Here is a 20,932-nt window from a genome sequence, read left to right on the forward strand (position 1 = left end):
TCCCTCTTGAAGGGCAAAGAATGGAAGACACTCTTCAGAGTGACACACAGTTGTGACAAACTACAGAAAACAAAAAGTTTATCTATAGAAATACATGACGTTTCAACAGACAATCACCACACACGAGTGAAACATGGTGTGTAGCCTCTCCACATCAGAACATATAGCCCGCTGCCACAGTTTCACCCACTTACTGTTGACTACGATGGTTCCCTGGGTCTCGGTGGAACCCTCAACGTTGCTAACGGTAGCGACGTAAACACCAGAGTCCTCAGGTTTGGCCTCGTCGAAGATCAACGTGAAGGTATCCTCGTTCTCAACCTTCAGCTTGATGCGGCGCTCGTCCGGAGCCCACTTCTTCCCGTCCTTAGTCCTGGCGACGGAGAATTGTATGATTTGCCCATCACACAAACAGTACACAATACCGAATTAAAAAATGGCACAATACCGTGACTGAAACTATACACAAATAGCCCACACATAGGAGAGAAAAGCTTACCACGAGGTTTCGGTCCGACTTGGACCATTTTCAAAGTAACATCGTCGTGAGCGTTTCTCCAGGGACGGATAAAACTAATGGAGTAAAGCTTCAGGATCCCTAATCCATGAGGTGGCCCCAAAAGTGACTTTAGTCCACAATACTTAAAACTTCAGGGTCTACTGTATGAGAAGGGGTTTGCCAAAGGGACACCATAACAGGGCAAGCTTCAGGGCCCCCAAAACATAGGTCCGCCAGTGCTTCTCTCTCCTGTGTGCGTGTTATATGGCGAATACAATACCGACTACCTAATAAGGAAGGACATGAGAAACACACATATGTATATTCGTGGAAGAAATAACAAGAAACTCGTGATTGCAAACAGTAAAAACAGGGACAACACCTGATCGCCTTCATGCGCTTACACACACATATTTACAATTCCTCTGAAGACATGTGTAAGCACATGAAAGCGCTCAGGTGTTTTTCTTACTGTCACTGTGGTATCTTTAAGTATATTTAAGTATCTGTACTGTCAAAACTTATGTATTATAAGTATTATTATAATTATTATTATTATTATTATCGTTATTATTATTATTATTATCAGTATTATTATTATAACTATTATCAACATTATTATTATTAAATTCATGGTTGAGGCGCTAAACCCGTAGGGGTTATAGAACACCTGGGGGAATGGGATAAATTAAAGATTTAATCCGAGGATAGGGAGGGCGCCTCTGGTTCCTCGAATCAAGAGCCTTTCAACTAGCCCACTTAATTACCCCGCTAGGCCAGTTAATTACCCACTTAAGCCAGTTAATTATCCACCTAGCCCAATTAATTAACCACCTAGGCTAGTTAATTATCCCAAATTTACTTACCCGTGAAACCGAAAATTATTCAACCAAGAACGGAGGTTAGAGCCTCCCACTTTGAGTCGAATAACCTCCACCCAGCCACTTACCACTTAATCTCCGGCAGTGGGATACCCGTGGCCTTGAAGGTATACTTGCAAGTGGTATCCTCAAGAAATTCAACGTCTTTAAGACCCTCGGTGATAGCGGGCACTTCGTGGAGACGGAACCGAGCCTTGCACACACTCTCTCCGTACTCGTTCGAGGCCTGTTGATATACCAACCCCGTTAGTCGAGGGAGTATCCCCCCACCCCAGCGGGTATACCTCCATGAGCAGACATACTCCCCTAAGGTATAAGTGGTTATATACTTAGTAGGAATATCTCCGTTAGCAGATATAGCCCCAGAGAGGATATTGTGATTTCAACAGGCATATTTCTGTTAGTAGGTATACTCTCTGGGGATATCCCCCCGAGGGCATGTTTTCGGTCGCTGTATATACACTAGGTAAATCTACCTACCTTCAGTGGTTATATCTCGAGCGAGGGAGGGGGATATCTAAGGTTATTTGTAAATACCATGAATATATACGCTTTCTCTAGGTATCCCACCAGTGTTTATACCTTCAAGGAAACTAAAGACGTCTGTATATCTTAAAAAATTACTTCCACGATAATTAAGAGTAATTACAGACTAAAATTATTCTAATTATCTATGAAGTTAGGAGATTAATTGTCTAAGATTCTAACTTATCAAATTAGATATCTAGCTGTCTATCACTTTCTAGTTGTTTTGACAGGTTATTAAATGGGTTATTTATCTATCCAATTATCCAGTTATGGCTCTATCCGATGAGGGTACTACCCAACTAGCTACCCTACCATCCAACTAGCTACCCTACCATCCAACTAGCCACCCTACCATCCAACTAGCTACCCTACCATCCAACTAGCTACCCTACCATCCAACTAGCTACCCTACCATCCAACTAGCCACCCTACCATCCAGCTAGCTACCCTACCATCCAACTAGCCACCCTACCATCCAACTAGCTACCCTACCATCCAACTAGCTACCCTACCATCCAACTAGCTACCCTACCATCCAACTAGCTACCCTACCATCCAACTAGCCACCCTACCATCCAACTAGCTACCCTACCATCCAACTAGCTACCCTACCATCCAACTAGCCACCCTACCATCCAACTAGCTACCCTACCATCCAACTAGCCACCCTACCATCCAACTAGCTACCCTACCATCCAACTAGCTACCCTACCATCCAACTAGCCACCCTACCATCCAACTAGCCACCCTACCATCCAACTAGCCACCCTACCATCCAACTAGCCACCCTATCATCCAACTAGCCACCCTACCATCCAACTAGCCACCCTACCATCCAACTAGCTACCCTACCATCCAACTAGCCACCCTACCATCCAACTAGCCACCCTACCATCCAACTAGCTACCCTACCATCCAACTAGCTACCCTACCATCCAACTAGCCACCCTACCATCCAACTAGCCACCCTACCATCCAACTAGCCACCCTACCATCCAACTAGCCACCCTACCATCCAACTAGCCACCCTACCATCCAACTAGCTACCCTACCATCCAACTAGCTACCCTACCATCCAACTAGCCACCCTACCATCCAACTAGCCACCCTACCATCCAACTAGCCACCCTACCATCCAACTAGCTACCCTACCATCCAACTAGCTACCCTACCATCCAACTAGCCACCCTACCATCCAACTAGCTACCCTACCATCCAACTAGCTACCCTACCATCCAACTAGCCACCCTACCATCCAACTAGCCACCCTACCATCCAACTAGCCACCCTACCATCCAACTAGCCACCCTACCATCCAACTAGCCACCCTACCATCCAACTAGCTACCCTACCATCCAACTAGCTACCCTACCATCCAACTAGCCACCCTACCATCCAACTAGCCACCCTACCATCCAACTAGCCACCCTACCATCCAACTAGCTACCCTACCATCCAACTAGCTACCCTACCATCCAACTAGCCACCCTACCATCCAACTAGCTACCCTACCATCCAACTAGCTACCCTACCATCCAACTAGCCACCCTACCATCCAACTAGCTACCCTACCATCCAACTAGCTACCCTACCATCCAACTAGCTACCCTACCATCCAACTAGCTACCCTACCATCCAACTAGCCACCCTACCATCCAACTAGCTACCCTACCATCCAACTAGCTACCCTACCATCCAACTAGCCACCCTACCATCCAACTAGAAACCCTACCATCCAACTAGCTACCCTACCATCCAACTAGCCACCCTACCATCCAACTAGCTACCCTACCATCCAACTAGCTACCCTACCATCCAACTAGCTACCCTACCATCCAACTAGCTACCCTACCATCCAACTAGCTACCCTACCATCCAACTAGCTACCTAGCTACCCTCCCATCCAACTAGCTACCCTACCATCCAACTAGCCACCCTACCATCCAACTAGCCACCCTACCATCCAACTACCCCATCTAACTAGCCACCCTACCATCCAACTAGCTACCCTACCATCCAACTAGCTACCCTACCATCCAACTAGCCACCCTACCATCCAACTAGCTACCCTACCATCCAACTAGCTACCCTACCATCCAACTAGCCACCCTACCATCCAACTAGCCACCCTACCATCCAACTAGCCACCCTACCATCCAACTAGCTACCCTACCATCCAACTAGCTACCCTACCATCCAACTAGCTACCCTACCATCCAACTAGCCACCCTACCATCCAACTAGCTACCCTACCATCCAACTAGCTACCCTACCATCCAACTAGCTACCCTACCATCCAACTAGCTACCCTACCATCCAACTAGCCACCCTACCATCCAACTAGCCACCCTACCATCCAACTAGCCACCCTACCATCCAACTAGCTACCCTACCATCCAACTAGCTACCCTACCATCCAACTAGCCACCCTACCATCCAACTAGCCACCCTACCATCCAACTAGCTACCCTACCATCCAACTAGCCACCCTACCATCCAACTAGCCACCCTACCATCCAACTAGCTACCCTACCATCCAACTAGCTACCCTACCATCCAACTAGCTACCCTACCATCCAACTAGCCACCCTACCATCCAACTAGCTACCCTACCATCCAACTAGCTACCCTACCATCCAACTAGCCACCCTACCATCCAACTAGCCACCCTACCATCCAACTAGCCACCCTACCATCCAACTAGCCACCCTACCATCCAACTAGCCACCCTACCATCCAACTAGCCACCCTACCATCCAACTAGCCACCCTACCATCCAACTAGCTACCCTACCATCCAACGAGCCACCCTACCATCCAACTAGCCACCCTACCATCCAACTAGCTACCCTACCATCCAACTAGCCACCCTATCATCCAACTAGCCACCCTACAATCCAACTAGCCACCCTACCATCCAACTAGTTACCCTACCATCCAACTAGCCACCCTACCATCCAACTAGCTACCCTACCATCCAACTAGCTACCCTACCATCCAACTAGCTACCCTACCATCCAACTAGCTACCCTACCATCCAACTAGCCACCCTACCATCCAACTAGCTACCCTACCATCCAACTAGCCACCCTACCATCCAACTAGCTACCCTACCATCCAACTAGCTACCCTACCATCCAACTAGCCACCCTACCATCCAACTAGCTACCCTTCCATCCAACTAGCCACCCTACCATCCAACTAGCTACCCTACCATCCAACTAGCCACCCTACCATCCAACTAGCTACCCTACCATCCAACTAGCCACCCTACCATCCAACTAGCCACCCTATCATCCAACTAGCCACCCTACCATCCAACTAGCTACCCTACCATCCAACTAGCTACCCTACCATCCAACTAGCTACCCTACCATCCAACTAGTCACCCTACCATCCAACTAGCTATCCTACCATCCAACTAGCCACCCTACCATCTAACTAGCCACCCTACCATCCAACTAGCCACTCTACCATTCAACTAGCTACCCTACAATCCAACTAGCCACCCTACCATCCAACTAGCTACCCTACCCTCCAACTAGCTACCCTACCATCCAACTAGCTACCCTACCATCCAACTAGCTACCCTACCATCCAACTAGCTACCCTACCATCCAACTAGCTACCCTACCATCCAACAAGCTACCCTACCATCCAACTAGCCACCCTACCATCCAACTAGCCACCCTTCCATCCAACTAGCTACCCTACCATCCAACTAGCTACCCTACCATCCAACTAGCTACCTTCCCATCCAACTAGCCACCCTACCATCCAACTAGCCACCCTACCATCCAACTAGCTACCCTACCATCCAACTAGCCACCCTACCATCCAACTAGCCACCCTACCATCCAACTAGCTACCCTACCATCCAACTAGCTACCCTACCATCCAACAAGCTACCCTACCATCCAACTAGCCACCCTACCATCCAACTAGCCACCCTACCATCCAACTAGCTACCCTACCATCCAACTAGCTACCCTACCATCCAACTAGCTACCCTACCATCCAACAAGCTACCCTACCATCCAACAAGCCACCCTACCATCCAACTAGCCACCCTTCCATCCAACTAGCTACCCTACCATCCAACTAGCTACCCTTCCATCCAACTAGCTACCCTACCATCCAACTAGCTACCCTACCATCCAACTAGCTACCCTACCATCCAACTAGCTACCCTACCATCCAACTAGCTACCCTACCATCCAACTAGCTACCCTACCATCCAACTAGCTACCCTACCATCCAACTAACTACCCTACCATCCAACTAGCTACCCTACCATCCAACTAGCTACCCTACCATCCAACTAGCTACCCTACCATCCAACTAGCTACCCTACCATCCAACTAGCTACCCTACCATCCAACTAGCCACCCTACCATCCAACTAGCTACCCTACCATCCAACTAGCTACCCTACCATCCAACTAGCTACCCTACCATCCAACTAGCTACCCTACCATCCAAGTAGCTACCCTACCATCCAACTAGCTACCCTACCATCCAACCATCCAGTTAACCACCCAGCCAGCTAACGAGCACCTACCTTCACTGTGTAAGTACCAACGAACTCCGCCAGGGCTTCGTTGATGGTGAGTATCTGCGTTGTCTCCTGTCCCCGGATAGTGTATCCTGGCGTCTCCTCCCGGATAGGCTTATCGTTGTAGAACCTATCCACACGTGTAAACTATCCTCGTTAAGGCTCTTATTACCATCGTTAAGAGAGCAATTCAATAACATGTCGAAAATTGAATTTATATCAGAAGGGAATTCAAAACGTCGAGATGGAATTTCTAAACGTCAGAAGGGAATTTAAAAACAGTTAAAATTGAATTTAAACTTCTAAAGGTAATTAAAAATCGAATTCAAACTTCTAGAGGTTAAGAGGTCAGTTCTAGAAGTTAAGGGGTCAGTTCTAGACGTTTAGAGGTCAGTTCTGAAGTTAATAGGTCAGTTCTAGAGGTTAAGAGGTCAGTTTTAGACGTTAAGAGGTCAGTTTTAGACGTTAAGAGGTCAGTTCTAGAAGTTAAGAGGTCAGTTCTAGAGGTTAAGAGGTCAGTTTTAGACGTTAAGAGGTCAGTTCTAGACGTTTAGAGGTCAGTTCTAAAGTTAAGAGGTCAGTTCTAGAAGTTAAGGGGTCAGTTCTAGACGTTTAGAGGTCAGTTCTAAAGTTAAGAGGTCAGTTCTAGAGGTTAAGAGGTCAGTTTTAGACATTAAGTGGTCAGTTCTAGACGTTTAGAGGTTAGTTATAAAGTTAATAGGTCAGTTCTAGAGGTTAAGAGGTCAGTTTTAGACGTTAAGAGGTCAGTTCTAGACGTTTAGAGGTTAGTTCTAGAAGTTAAGAGGTCAGTTCTAGAGGTTAAGAGGTCAGTTTTAGACGTTAAGAGGTCAGTTCTAGACGTTTAGAGGTCAGTTCTAAAGTTAAGAGGTCAGTTCTAGAAGTTAAGGGGTCAGTTCTAGACGTTTAGAGGTCAGTTCTAAAGTTAAAAGGTCAGTTCTAGAGGTTAAGAGGAGGTCAGTTTTAGAAGTTTTAGACGTTCTAGAGTTAAGAGGTCAGTTCTAGAGGTTAAGAGGAGGTCAGTTTTAGACGTTTTAGACGTTCTAGAGATAAGAGGTCAGTTTTAGACGTTAAGAGGTCAGTTCTAGAAGAGGTCAGTTCTAGACGTTTAGAGGTTAGCTCTAGAAGTTAAGAGGTTAGTTCTAGAGGTTAAGAGGTCAGTTCTAGAAGTTAAGAGGTCAGTTCTAGAAGCTAAGAGGTCAGTTCTAGACGTTTAGAGGTTAGTTTTAGAAGTTAAAAGGTCAGTTCTAGAAGTTAAGAGATCAGTTCTAGAAGTTAAGAGGTCAGTTCTAGAAGTTAAGAGGTCAGTTCTAGAGGTTAAGAGGTCAGTTCTAGAAGTTAAGAGGTCAGTTCTAGGAGTTAAGAGGTCAGTTCTAGAGGTTAAGAGGTCAGTTCTAGAAGTTAAGAGGTCAGTTCTAGAAGTTAAGAGGTCAGTTCTAGAAGTTAAGAGGTCAGTTCTAGAGGTTAAGAGGTCAGTTCTAGAAGTTAAGAGGTCAATTCTAGAAGTTAAGAGGTCAGTTCTAGAAGTTAAGAGGTCAGTTCTAGAAGTTAAGAGGTCAGTTCTAGAAGTTAAGAGGTCAGTTCTAGAAGTTAAAAAGTCAGTTCTAGAGGTTAAGAAGTCAGTTCTAGACGTTAAGAGGTCAGTTCTAGAGGTTAAGAGGTCAGTTCTAGAAGTTAAGAGGTCAGTTCTAGAGGTTAAGAGGTCAGTTCTAGAGGTTAAGAGGTCAGTTCTAGAAGTTAAGAGGTCAGTTCTAGAAGTTAAAAAGTCAGTTCTAGAGGTTAAGAAGTCAATTCTAGACGTTAAGAGGTCAGTTCTAGAAGTTAAAAAGTCAGTTCTAGAGGTTAAGAAGTCAGTTCTAGACGTTAAGAGGTCAGTTCTAGAGGTTAAGAGGTCAGTTCTAGAGGTTAAGAGGTCAGTTCTAGAAGTTAAGAGGTCAGTTCTAGAGGTTAGGAGGTCAGTTCTAGAGGTTAAGACGTCAGCTCTAGAAGTTAAGAGGTCAGTTCTAGAAGTTAAGAGGTCAGTTCTAGAGGTTAAGAGGTCAGTTCTAGAGGTTAAGAGGTCAGTTCTAGAAGTTAAGAGGTTAGTTCTAGAAGTTAAGAGGTCAGTTCTAGAGGTTAAGAGGTCAGTTCTAGAAGTTAAGAGGTCAGTTCTAGAAGTTAAGAGGTCAGTTCTAGAAGTTAAGAGGTCAGTTCTAGAAGTTAAGAGGTCAGTTCTAGAAGTTAAGACGTCAGTTCTAGACGTTAAGAGGTCAGTTCTAGAGGTTAAGAGGTCAGTTCTAGAGGTTAAGAGGTCAGTTCTAGAAGTTAAGATGTCAGTTCTAGAAGTTAAGAGGTCAGTTCTAGAGGTTAAGAGGTCAGTTCTAGAAGTTAAGAGGTCAGTTCTAGAGGCTAAGAGGTCAGTTCTAGAGGCTAAGAGATCAGTTTTAGAGGTTAAGAGGTCAGTTCTAGAGGTTAAGAGGTCAGTTCTAGAAGTTAAGAGGTCAGTTCTAGAAGTTAAGAGGTCAGTTCTAGAAGTTAATAGGTCAGTTCTAGAGGTTAAGAGGTCAGTTCTAGAAGTTAAGAGGTCAGTTCTAGAAGTTAAGAGGTCAGTTCTAGAGGTTAAGAGGTCAGTTCTAGAAGTTAAGAGGTCAGTTCTAGAAGTTAAGAGGTCAGTTCTAGAAGTTAAGAGGTCAGTTCTAGAAGTTAAGAGGTCAGTTCTAGACGTTAAGAGGTCAGTTCTAGAGGTTAAGAGGTCAGTTCTAGAGGTTAAGAGGTCAGTTCTAGAAGTTAAGATGTCAGTTCTAGAAGTTAAGAGGTCAGTTCTAGAGGTTAAGAGGTCAGTTCTAGAAGTTAAGAGGTCAGTTCTAGAGGCTAAGAGGTCAGTTCTAGAGGCTAAGAGATCAGTTTTAGAGGTTAAGAGGTCAGTTCTAGAGATTAAGATGTCAGTTCTAGAAGTTAAGAGGTCAGTTCTTGAAGTTAAGAGGTCAGTTCTAGAAGTTAAGAGGTCAGTTCTAGAAGTTAAGAGGTCAGTTCTAGACGTTAAGAGGTCAGTTCTAGAGGTTAAGAGGTCAGTTCTAGAGGTTAAGAGGTCAGTTCTAGAAGTTAAGATGTCAGTTCTAGAAGTTAAGAGGTCAGTTCTAGAGGTTAAGAGGTCAGTTCTAGAAGTTAAGAGGTCAGTTCTAGAGGCTAAGAGGTCAGTTCTAGAGGCTAAGAGATCAGTTTTAGAGGTTAAGAGGTCAGTTCTAGAGGTTAAGAGGTCAGTTCTAGAAGTTAAGAGGTCAGTTCTAGAAGTTAAGAGGTCAGTTCTAGAAGTTAATAGGTCAGTTCTAGAGGTTAAGAGGTCAGTTCTAGAAGTTAAGAGGTGAGTTCTAGAGGTTAAGAGGTCAGTTCTAGAAGTTAAGAGGTCAGTTCTAGAGGTTAAGAGGTCAGTTCTAGAGGTTAAGAGGTCAGTTCTAGAGGTTAAGAAGTCAGTTCTAGAGGGTTCGTGACCTACCACTTGACAGAAGGTTTAGGGTTGGCCTCCCACTCCACGAAGAGCTTAACATCCTTGGTACCTTCCTTGGCACACACATCCTTGACGGGTGTGATGAATTCTGGAGGAGCACGGATGATCAGCTCTCCTTCCGTGGATGCTGAGCCGCTGGTGTTGGTGAGCTGCGGGAGATAAGTGTTGGAGAGTGATGGTGGTGATGGAGTAAATATCCCCCCTCTCTCTTTTTCTCTCACCCCCTCTCCCTCCCTCTCTCCCTCCCTCCCCTCTCTCTCTCTCTGTCTTTCTCTCTCTCTCTCTCTCTCTCTTACACCCAAAACAAACTAAATCTTTATAACCTATCCCTCAATAGCCACCGTTATCCATTATCCCTCATTATCGTCTTCACTACCTCCCTTTAACCTCCATTATCACTTACACTCTCCCCACTAATCCTAATCCCACTCACTACCATATATCCTAAAACCCCAAAATAAAATCAGTAACGATCTAACATCCCAAAAAAATAATCATTAACTCCCCTGGCCCTTATCCAGCTCTCAATAATCCCTATAAATCCCCCCAAATCCCGGGAAATCATGTTGAAGGATTATTTTTAATCCCAGCTAATCCTACAAGAGACGAATCCAATCCTCCACAAAACACCCAACTTCCGATATAAGCCGTTTAAATTATATATATATATATATATATATATATATATATATATATATATATATATATATATATATATATATATATATATATATATATATATATATATATATAATAGGGGGTTGTAGGTGTACGTACCTCACACTTGTACGTGCCCTTGTCCTTACGGTCGAGCCTACGGATCTTGAGCATGTAGAAGGCTTCGTCCGTTATCATCTTAAACTTCTCATCTCCCATGATCTCCTTCCCGTTCTTGAACCTGTCACAACATTATTATTATTATTATTATTATTATTATTATTATTATTATTATTATTATTATTATTTTAATTATTATTAAACCATCGACTTATCGGTCGAGGATTCATCCCGGACTTACCATCGAGCATCCGGTCTGGGACTTACAATCGAGCATCCGGTCTGGGACTTACAATCGAGCATCCGGTCTGGGACTTACCATCGAGCATCCGGTCTGGGACTTACCATCGAGCATCCGGTCTGGGACTTACCATCGAGCATCCGGTCTGGGACTTCCGGTAGCGCGGACCTCGAAGCACAGGTCATTACTTAGTTTCTTCTCGGTCTCTGGGTCTAGACCTCGAGTGATCTGCGGCGAGGCGTCTGTCTCTAAGTTGAAAAACTCGGAGATCTGACCGATGGAGTTGACTGCCACCACCTGAAGTACGTAGCAAAAGAGAGAGTTAGTATGAACCTGATCCACCAGGCTGTTATCGCTAGCTGCGCGTAAACCAACTTACGAACCACAGTCTGGCTGGTCAGGTGGTGAATTTAGGTGTCTGGCAAGCGGGGTGTTGAAGACAGCCAGGGGTGTTGAAGACAGCCAGGGGTGTTGAAGACAGCCAGGGGTGTTGAAGACAGCCAGGGGTGTTGAAAACAGCCAGGGGTCTTGAAGACAGCCAGGGGTCTTGAAGACAGCCAGGGATCTTGAAGACAGCCAGGGATCTTGAAGACAGCCATGGGTCTTGAAGACAGCCAGGGGTCTTGAAGACAGTCATGGGTCTTGAAGACAGCTAGGGGTCTTGAAGACAGCCAGGGGTCTTGAAGACAGCCAGGGATCTTGAAGACAGCCATGGGTCTTGAAGACAGCCAGGGGTCTTGAAGACAGCCAGGGGTCTTGAAGACAGCCAGGGGTCTTGAAGACAGCCAGGGATCTTGAAGACAGCCAGGGGTCTTGAAGACAGTCATGGGTCTTGAAGACAGCTAGGGGTCTTGAAGACAGCCAGGGATCTTGAAGACAGCCATGGGTCTTGAAGACAGCCATGGGTCTTGAAGACAGTCATGGGTCTTGAAGACAGCCAGGGGTCTTGAAGACAGTCATGGGTCTTGAAGACAGCCAGGGGTCTTGAAGACAGCCAGGGGTCTTGAAGACAGCCAGGGGTCTTGAAGACAGCCAGGAGTCTTGAAGACAGTCAGGAGTCTTGAAGACAGCCAGGGGTTTTGAAGACTGCAAGGGGTCTTGAAGACAGCCATAGGTCTTGAAGACAGGTAAGGGTCTTGAAGACAGCCATAGGTCTTGAAGACAGCCAGGGGTCTTGAAGACAGCCATAGGTCTTAAAGACAGCCAGGGGTCTTGAAGACAGCCAGGGGTCTTGAAGACAGCCAGGGGTCTTGAAGACAGCCAGGAGTCTTGAAGACAGCCAGGGGTCTTGAAGACAGCCAGGGGTCTTGAAGACAGTCATGGGTCTTGAAGACAGCCATGGGTCTTGAAGACAGCCAGGGGTCTTGAAGACAGCCAGGGGTCTTGAAGACAGCCAGGGATCTTGAAGACAGCCAGGGGTCTTGAAGACAGTCATGGGTCTTGAAGACAGCCAGGGGTCTTGAAGACAGCCAGGGATCTTGAAGACAGCCATGGGTCTTGAAGACAGCCATGGGTCTTGAAGACAGCCAGGGGTCTTGAAGACAGCCATGGGTCTTGAAGACAGCCAGGGGTCTTGAAAACAGCCATGGGTCTTGAAGACAGCCAGGGGTCTTGAAGACAGCCAGGGGTCTTGAAGACAGCCATGGGTCTTGAAGACAGCCAGGGGTCTTGAAGACAGCCAGGGGTCTTGAAGACAGCCAGGGGTCTTGAAGACAGTCATGGGTCTTGAAGACAGCCATGGGTCTTGAAGACAGCCAGGGGTCTTGAAGACAGCCAGGGGTCTTGAAGACAGCCAGGGATCTTGAAGACAGCCAGGGGTCTTGAAGACAGTCATGGGTCTTGAAGACAGCCAGGGGTCTTGAAGACAGCCAGGGATCTTGAAGACAGCCATGGGTCTTGAAGACAGCCATGGGTCTTGAAGACAGCCAGGGGTCTTGAAGACAGCCATGGGTCTTGAAGACAGCCAGGGGTCTTGAAGACAGCCAGGGATCTTGAAGACAGCCATGGGTCTTGAAGACAGCCATGGGTCTTGAAGACAGCCAGGGGTCTTGAAGACAGCCATGGGTCTTGAAGACAGCCATGGGTCTTGAAGACAGCCAGGGATCTTGAAGACATCCATGGGTCTTGAAGACAACCAGGGGTCTTAAGACAGCCAGGGGTCTTGAAGACAGCCATGGGTCTTGAAGACAGCCAGGGGTCTTGAAGACAGCCATGGGTCTTGAAGACAGCCATGGGTCTTGAAGACAACCAGGGGTCTTGAAGACAGCCATGAGTCTTGAAGACAGCCATGGGTCTTGAAGACAACCAGGGGTCTTGAAGACAGCTATTGGTCTTGAAGACAGCCATGGGTCTTGAAGACGACCAGGGGTCTTGAAGACAGCCATGGGTCTTGAAGACAACCAGGGGTCTTGAAGATAGCTATGGGTCTTGAAGACAACCAGGGGTCTTGAAGAGCCATGGGTCTTGAAGACAGCTATGGGTCTTGAAGGCAGCCAGAGGTCTTGAAGACAGCCAGGAGTCTTGAAGACAGCTATGGGTCTTGAAGACAACCAGGGGTCTTGAAGACAGCTATGGGTCTTGAAGACAACCAGGGGTCTTGAAGAGTCATGGGTCTTGAAGACAGCTATGGGTCTTGAAGACAACCAGGGGTCTTGAAAAGCCATGGGTCTTGAAGACAACTATGGGTCTTGAAGGCAGCCAGGGGTCTTGAAGACAGCCAGGAGTCTTGAAGACAGCTATGGGTCTTGAAGACAACCAGGGGTCTTGAAGACAGCTATGGGTCTTGAAGGCAGCCAGGGGTCTTGAAGACAACCAGGGGTCTTGAAGACAGCCATGGGTCTTGAAGGCAGCCAGGGGTCTTGAAGACAGCCATGGGTCTTGAAGATAACCAGGGGTCTTGAAGACAGCTATGGGTCTTGAAGACAACCAGGGGTCTTGAAGAGTCATGGGTCTTGAAGACAGCTATGGGTCTTGAAGGCAGCCAGGGGTCTTGAAGACAACCAGGAGTCTTGAAGACAGACATGGGTCTTGAAGACAACCAGGGGTCTTGAAGACAACCAGGGGTCTTGAAGACAGCCAGGAGTCTTGAAGACAGAAATGGGTCTTGAAGACAATAAGGGGTCTATTCATAATCCCCCTTATGTATGCTGGGAGGCAGTTGAACAGTCTTGGGCCCCTGACATTTATTGTGCCTTGGTAACAAATACCAAGAAACTGGTTTAGAAAGACGTGTGAGCAGACACTAGGACTATTAAAAGACGTTTCGGTTTCAGGACCGAAATGTTTGCTCATGTGTCTTTCTAAACTAGGAAGAGAGTTATACTTTTAGATGATTAGGGACGTAGAGAGGTTAGGTTAGGTAAGGTTTGTCAGGAAACAGGACATGTGCAACAGTAGGCTTCTTCAGTCAAATACAGAGGCAGCAGGTGTAGCAGTTACATGAAGATGATGTAATCAATCCGTCAATCTTGGATAAATAGTATTTGAGGGACTGATTACCTCAAACTCCTCCTCGTCTTCCAACGTTCATCTCTTTAATGACTGAAGAAGCACTGGCGAGCCGTAAGTTCCTGATCAGTATCTCCACGCTCATTGGCTGGAAGAATGAGCTTCTGAGGGCTGATTGGACGAGGCTCGACCCCCGTTTTCTGATGAGGCTACGTTTTCTAGACGGTGAAATATTTTCAGGGAAAGCCAGCTTATTTACCAAGGCTATCAATTTTCATCTAATTAAGACTGATTTTTTCTACGAGAGGACATACAAGTGATACTGGTACTCTAAGAGGACATACAAATGACAGTGGCACTCTAAGAGGACATACAAGTGACAGTGGCACTCTGAGAGTGTAATAATGCAATCTTAAACATTACTGCTATCCCAACTCCTGTTCTTCCTGCTGCAGCTGCCTCCCCTACTGTTCCTTCCCCTGCTCCTGCTCCTGCTATCCCCACCCCAACTCCTGCTGCTACCCCTGCTATTCCTTCCCATGTCCTTCCCCCTGCTACTGCTACTTGCCCTGCTACTTACCGTGTAGCATCCACAGTCTCCCAGTACCATGGAGTTGACCTTGAGTGTCCACACATTACCATCATTGCTAAACTTGATTCTGTCGCTCTCCACCAGAGGCTTGCCATCCTTCAACCTGCAACATACAACCCATACACACCATAGATTAGACACAGAGGATAGATCTATCCAGAGGATAGACTGGGGACGTGGCTGGGATAGACACAACACTTTTTAGGAGAGAATAAGTGTAGTTATGGTCGAGGGTAGAAGACAGAAAGTTTTTCAATATATTAATTTTGATTTATTAAATTCTTAATAGAGAGGAGGCCTATGGTAATATGTGCATAGGCTTGGAACTTACTTTTTTCTTGGTTAACTGTCTTGAAGAAAAATTGTCAAATTTAAGAATTCAGAGGCTTGGTATTCTTCTTTATCAAACTGGAATTGGGATCAGCTAATTATAAGAAATTCCGTTCTCTTTTGGTGTCCGTCATCAATACCTCAATACCAGCATCAGTTTCATGGTCTCAGGTGTGGAAAACCTCTGCTGTTTCGTGCCATAACGACTTACGGCGACTCACAAACCATGTTTTCCGGCATATAAGACGCACCTTTTTCCCCACAAAACAAGTTTCGGCAAATCAGCCTGCGCCTTATATGCTCAAGGTCCTGGTCAAGGGTACGCTTTATGTTACGCTTTAGCAGTTGTTTAATAACGTTACGTTACAAGTGCTTGGTAACATAGTGCCACCAATTTTCCCTTTTCTCGTCATTTGTTCTTTATTTCGTTTCCCCTCGTTGCGTTTGTTTTCCATTGTGTGTCCATTCATCATTTGTTCTGTTTTCTATCTCTCTTTCCCTTATCATTCTATGTTGTTCATTCTTATCATTCCTTATTTTGATGCATTTTGTGTTATACCAACTGAAATATCTTGACTTAACCCAGTGGTTCCCAAACTTTTTCAGCTTGTTACCCAATTTAACATGCCACATAAAGCATGTTACCCCTTTCACAAAATGGAGTTGCATACTTGAAGCTAGTTTAGGAATTCTTGGCTTCATACCAGCTTATGTCTACCTCGGCTGATGCTCACAGATAAACTGACAGTGTGAAATAGAGGCAGCCTCAGGAAGTGAGTGACGCGTACTGGACAGGTCGATCTGGGCTACTGAGTGACTTTTGTCCTGAAGCATACTTGTCAAAATACTTTTGGGTTTCCACACACTTAGCTATATATTTCTTCTTTTCTAATACTGTATATTAGTTTTTGATGTTTATTGTTATTTGGTTTAACTTTATTACTTACTTATAATAGGTTTACTTTACAACTTTATATACTAAGACAAAGTTAACAATAATCCTCATACCGGGTACCGCATTGTTTTCTGGATTTTCAGAATTCATAACTTTTTTTCTGTCACCCCTCCATTACCCCCCAAAAATGGTTAAATTACCCCCAGGGGGTAATTTACCCCCAGTTTGGGATCCACTGACTTAACCTGACCTAACCTATCTGTGGCTCTCATTTTCTGTTGCTTAATAGTTCTATGTATCTAAGTATCAGTATGTATAATTATACTTGACTTAGACACATGCATAACTTTCCTGATGATTCTCTCACTCTTTAATTTACTAAGCGTGTGTTGGCCTCTTTCCCTTTCTTTATCTCATTATCTGGTAAACACAAGAATGATCTTTACAACCATCACGTCTGTGACATGTTTGTACCCGAGGCAGCAACTGTGACTGTTCTGGTTCATCTTGCAAAGTCAGAAGGACTCACGACACAACTACCCTCTCAACCACCACAACCACAATCTCTCACTACACAACTACCCTCTCAACCACCACAACCACAATCTCTCACGACACAACTACCCTCTCAACCACCACAACCACAATCTCTCACGACACAACTACCCTCTCAACCACCACAACCACAATCTCTCACGACACAACTACCCTCTCAACCACCACAACCACAATCTCTCACGACACAACTACCCTCTCAACCACCACAACCACAATCTCTCACGACACAACTACCCTCTCAACCACCACAACCACAATCTCTCACGACACAACTACCCTCTCAACCACCACAACCACAATCTCTCACGACACAACTACCCTCTCAACCACCACAACAACAATCTCTCACGACACAACTACCCTCTCAACCACCACAACCACAGTCTCTCACGACACAACTGCCCTCTCAACCACCACAACCACAATCTCTCACGACACAACTACCCTCTCAACCACCACAACCACAATCTCTCACGACACAACTACTCTCTCAACCACCACAACCACAATCTCTCACGACACAACTACCCTCTCAACCACCACAACCACAATCTCTCACGACACAACTACCCTCTCAACCACCACAACCACAATCTCTCACGACACAACTACCCTCTCAACCACCACAACCACAATCTCTCACGACACAACTACCCTCTAAACCACCACAACCACAATCTCTCACGACACAACTACCCTCTCAACCACCACAACCACAATCTCTCACGACACAACTACCCTCTCAACCACCACAACCACAATCTCTCACGACACAACTACCCTCTCAACCACCACAACCACAATCTCTCACGACACAACTACCCTCTCAACCACCACAACCACAATCTCTCACGACACAACTACCCTCTCAACCACCACAACCACAATCTCTCACGACACAACTACCCTCTCAACCACCACAACAACAATCTCTCACGACACAACTACCCTCTCAACCACCACAACCACAGTCTCTCACGACACAACTGCCCTCTCAACCACCACAACCACAATCTCTCACGACACAACTACCCTCTCAACCACCACAACCACAATCTCTCACGACACAACTACTCTCTCAACCACCACAACCACAATCTCTCACGACACAACTACCCTCTCAACCACCACAACCACAATCTCTCACGACACAACTACCCTCTCAACCACCACAACCACAATCTCTCACGACACAACTACCCTCTCAACCACCACAACCACAATCTCTCACGACACAACTACCCTCTAAACCACCACAACCACAATCTCTCACGACACAACTACCCTCTCAACCACCACAACCACAATCTCTCACGACACAACTACCCTCTCAACCACCACAACCACAATCTCTCACGACACAACTACCCTCTCAACCACCACAACAACAATCTCTCACGACACAACTACCCTCTCAACCACCACAACCACAGTCTCTCACGACACAACTGCCCTCTCAACCACCACAACCACAATCTCTCACGACACAACTACCCTCTCAACCACCACAACCACAATCTCACGACACAACTACCCTCTCAACCACCACAACCACAATCTCACGACACAACTACCCTCTCAACCACCACAACCACAATCTCTCACGACACAACTACCCTCTCAACCACCACAACCACAATCTCTCACGACACAACTACCCTCTCAACCACCACCGCCACAGTCTCTCACGACACAACTGCCCTCTCAACCACCACAACCACAATCTCTCACGACACAACTACCCTTTCAACCACCACAACCACAATCTCTCACGACATAACTACCCTCTCAACCACCACAACCACAATCTCATGACACAACTACCCTCTCAACCACCACAACCACAATCTCTCACGACACAACTACCCTCTCAACCACCACAACCACAATCTCTCACGACACAACTACCCTCTCAACCACCACAAGCACAATCTCACGACACAACTACCCTCTCAACCATCACAACCACAATCTCTCACGACACAACTACCCTCTCAACCACCACAACCACAATCTCTCACGACACAACTAACCTCTCAACCACCACAACCACAATCTCACGACACAACTACCCTCTCAACCACCACAACCACAATCTCTCACGGCACAACTACCCTCTCAACCACCACAACCACAGTCTCTCACGACACAACTGCCCTCTCAACCACCACAACCACAATCTCTCACGACACAACTACCCTCTCAACCACCACAACCACAATCTCACGACACAACTACACTCTCAACCACCACAACCACAATCTCTCACGACACAACTACCCCCTCAACCACCACAACCACAATCTCACGACACAACTACCCTCTCAACCACCACAACCACAATCTCTCACGACACAACTACCCTCTCAACCACCACAAAGACAATCTCTGACGACACAACTACCCTCTCAACCACCACAACCACAATCTCTCACGACACAACTACCCTCTCAACCACCACAACCACAATCTCTCACGACACAACTACCCTCTCAACCACCACAACCACAATCTCTCACGACACAACTACCCTCTCAACCACCACAACCACAATCTCTCACGACACAACTACCCTCTCAACCACCACAACCACAATCTCTCACGACACAACTACCCTCTCAACCACCACAACCACAATCTCTCACGACACAACTACCCTCTCAACCACCACAACCACAATCTCTCACGACACAACTACCCTCTCAACCACCACAACCACAATCTCTCACGACACAACTACCCTCTCAACCACCACAACCACAATCTCACGACACAACTACCCTCTCAACCACCACAACAACAATCTCTCACGACACAACTACCCTTTCAACCACCACAACCACAATCTCTCACGACACAACTACCCTCTCAACCACCACAACAACAATCTCTCACGACACAACTACCCTCTCAACCACCACAACCACAATCTCTCACGACACAACTACCCTCTCAACCACCACAACCACAATCTCTCACGACACAACTACCCTCTCAACCACCACAACCACAATCTCTCACGACACAACTACCCTCTCAACCACCACAACCACAATCTCACGACACAACTACCCTCTCAACCACCACAACCACAATCTCTCACGACACAACTACCCTCTCAACCACCACAACCACAATCTCACGACACAACTACCCTCTCAACCACCACAACCACAATCTCTCACGACACAACTACCCTCCCAACCACCACAACCACAATCTCTCACGACACAACTACCCTCTCAACCACCACAACCACAATCTCTCACGACACAACTACCCTCTCAACCACCACAACAACAATCTCTCACGACACAACTACCCTCTCAACCACCACAACCACAATCTCTCACGACACAACTACCCTCTCAACCACCACAACAACAATCTCTCACGACACAACTACCCTCTCAACCACCACAACCACAATCTCTCACGACACAACTACCCTCTCAACCACCACAACAACAATCTCTCACGACACAACTACCCTCTCAACCACCACACCACAATCTCTCACGACACAACTACCCTCTACACAATCTCTCACGACACAACTACACTCTCACCACCACAACCACAATCTCTCACGACACAACTACCCTCTCAACCACCACAACCACAATCTCTCACGACACAACTACCCTCTCAACCACCACAACCACAATCTCTCACGACACAACTACCCTCTCAACCACCACAACCACAATCTCTCACGACACAACTACCCTCTCAACCACCACAACAACAATCTCTCACGACACAACTACCCTCTCAACCACCACAACCACAATCTCTCACGACACAACTACCCTCTCAACCACCACAACCACAATCTCTCACGACACAACTATCCTCTCAACCACCACAACCACAATCTCTCGACACAACTACCCTCTCAACCACCACAACCACAATCTCTCACGACACAACTACCCTCTCAACCACCACAACAACAATCTCTCACGACACAACTACCCTCTCAACCACCACAACAACAATCTCTCACGACACAACTACCCTCTCAACCACCACAACCACAATCTCTCACGACACAACTACCCTCTCAACCACCACAACCACAATCTCTCACGACACAACTACCCTCTCAACCACCACAACCACAATC

At 46.5% G+C, this 20,932-nt stretch overlaps 1 protein-coding gene across 10 annotated transcripts in view; it reads right to left on the reverse strand.

Moving 5' to 3' along the window:
- Obsc (Obscurin) overlaps window positions 1-20,932 on the reverse strand; it is a gene marked incomplete at its 5' end in the record, with an annotated part of 440,143 nt that overhangs the window by 86,749 nt on the left and 332,462 nt on the right. For all 10 annotated transcript variants that reach the window (XM_070082639.1, XM_070082647.1, XM_070082643.1 and 7 more), the window contains 7 exon segments: window positions 195-373; window positions 1,449-1,606; window positions 6,468-6,591; window positions 9,952-10,112; window positions 10,741-10,861; window positions 11,112-11,278; window positions 15,009-15,123. In XM_070082639.1, the coding sequence (XP_069938740.1) occupies window positions 195-373; window positions 1,449-1,606; window positions 6,468-6,591; window positions 9,952-10,112; window positions 10,741-10,861; window positions 11,112-11,278; window positions 15,009-15,123 (1,025 nt within the window).

This window comes from Cherax quadricarinatus, chromosome 7 (assembly GCF_038502225.1).
Source record: "Cherax quadricarinatus isolate ZL_2023a chromosome 7, ASM3850222v1, whole genome shotgun sequence".
Taxonomy (NCBI): Eukaryota; Metazoa; Arthropoda; class Malacostraca; order Decapoda; family Parastacidae; genus Cherax; species Cherax quadricarinatus.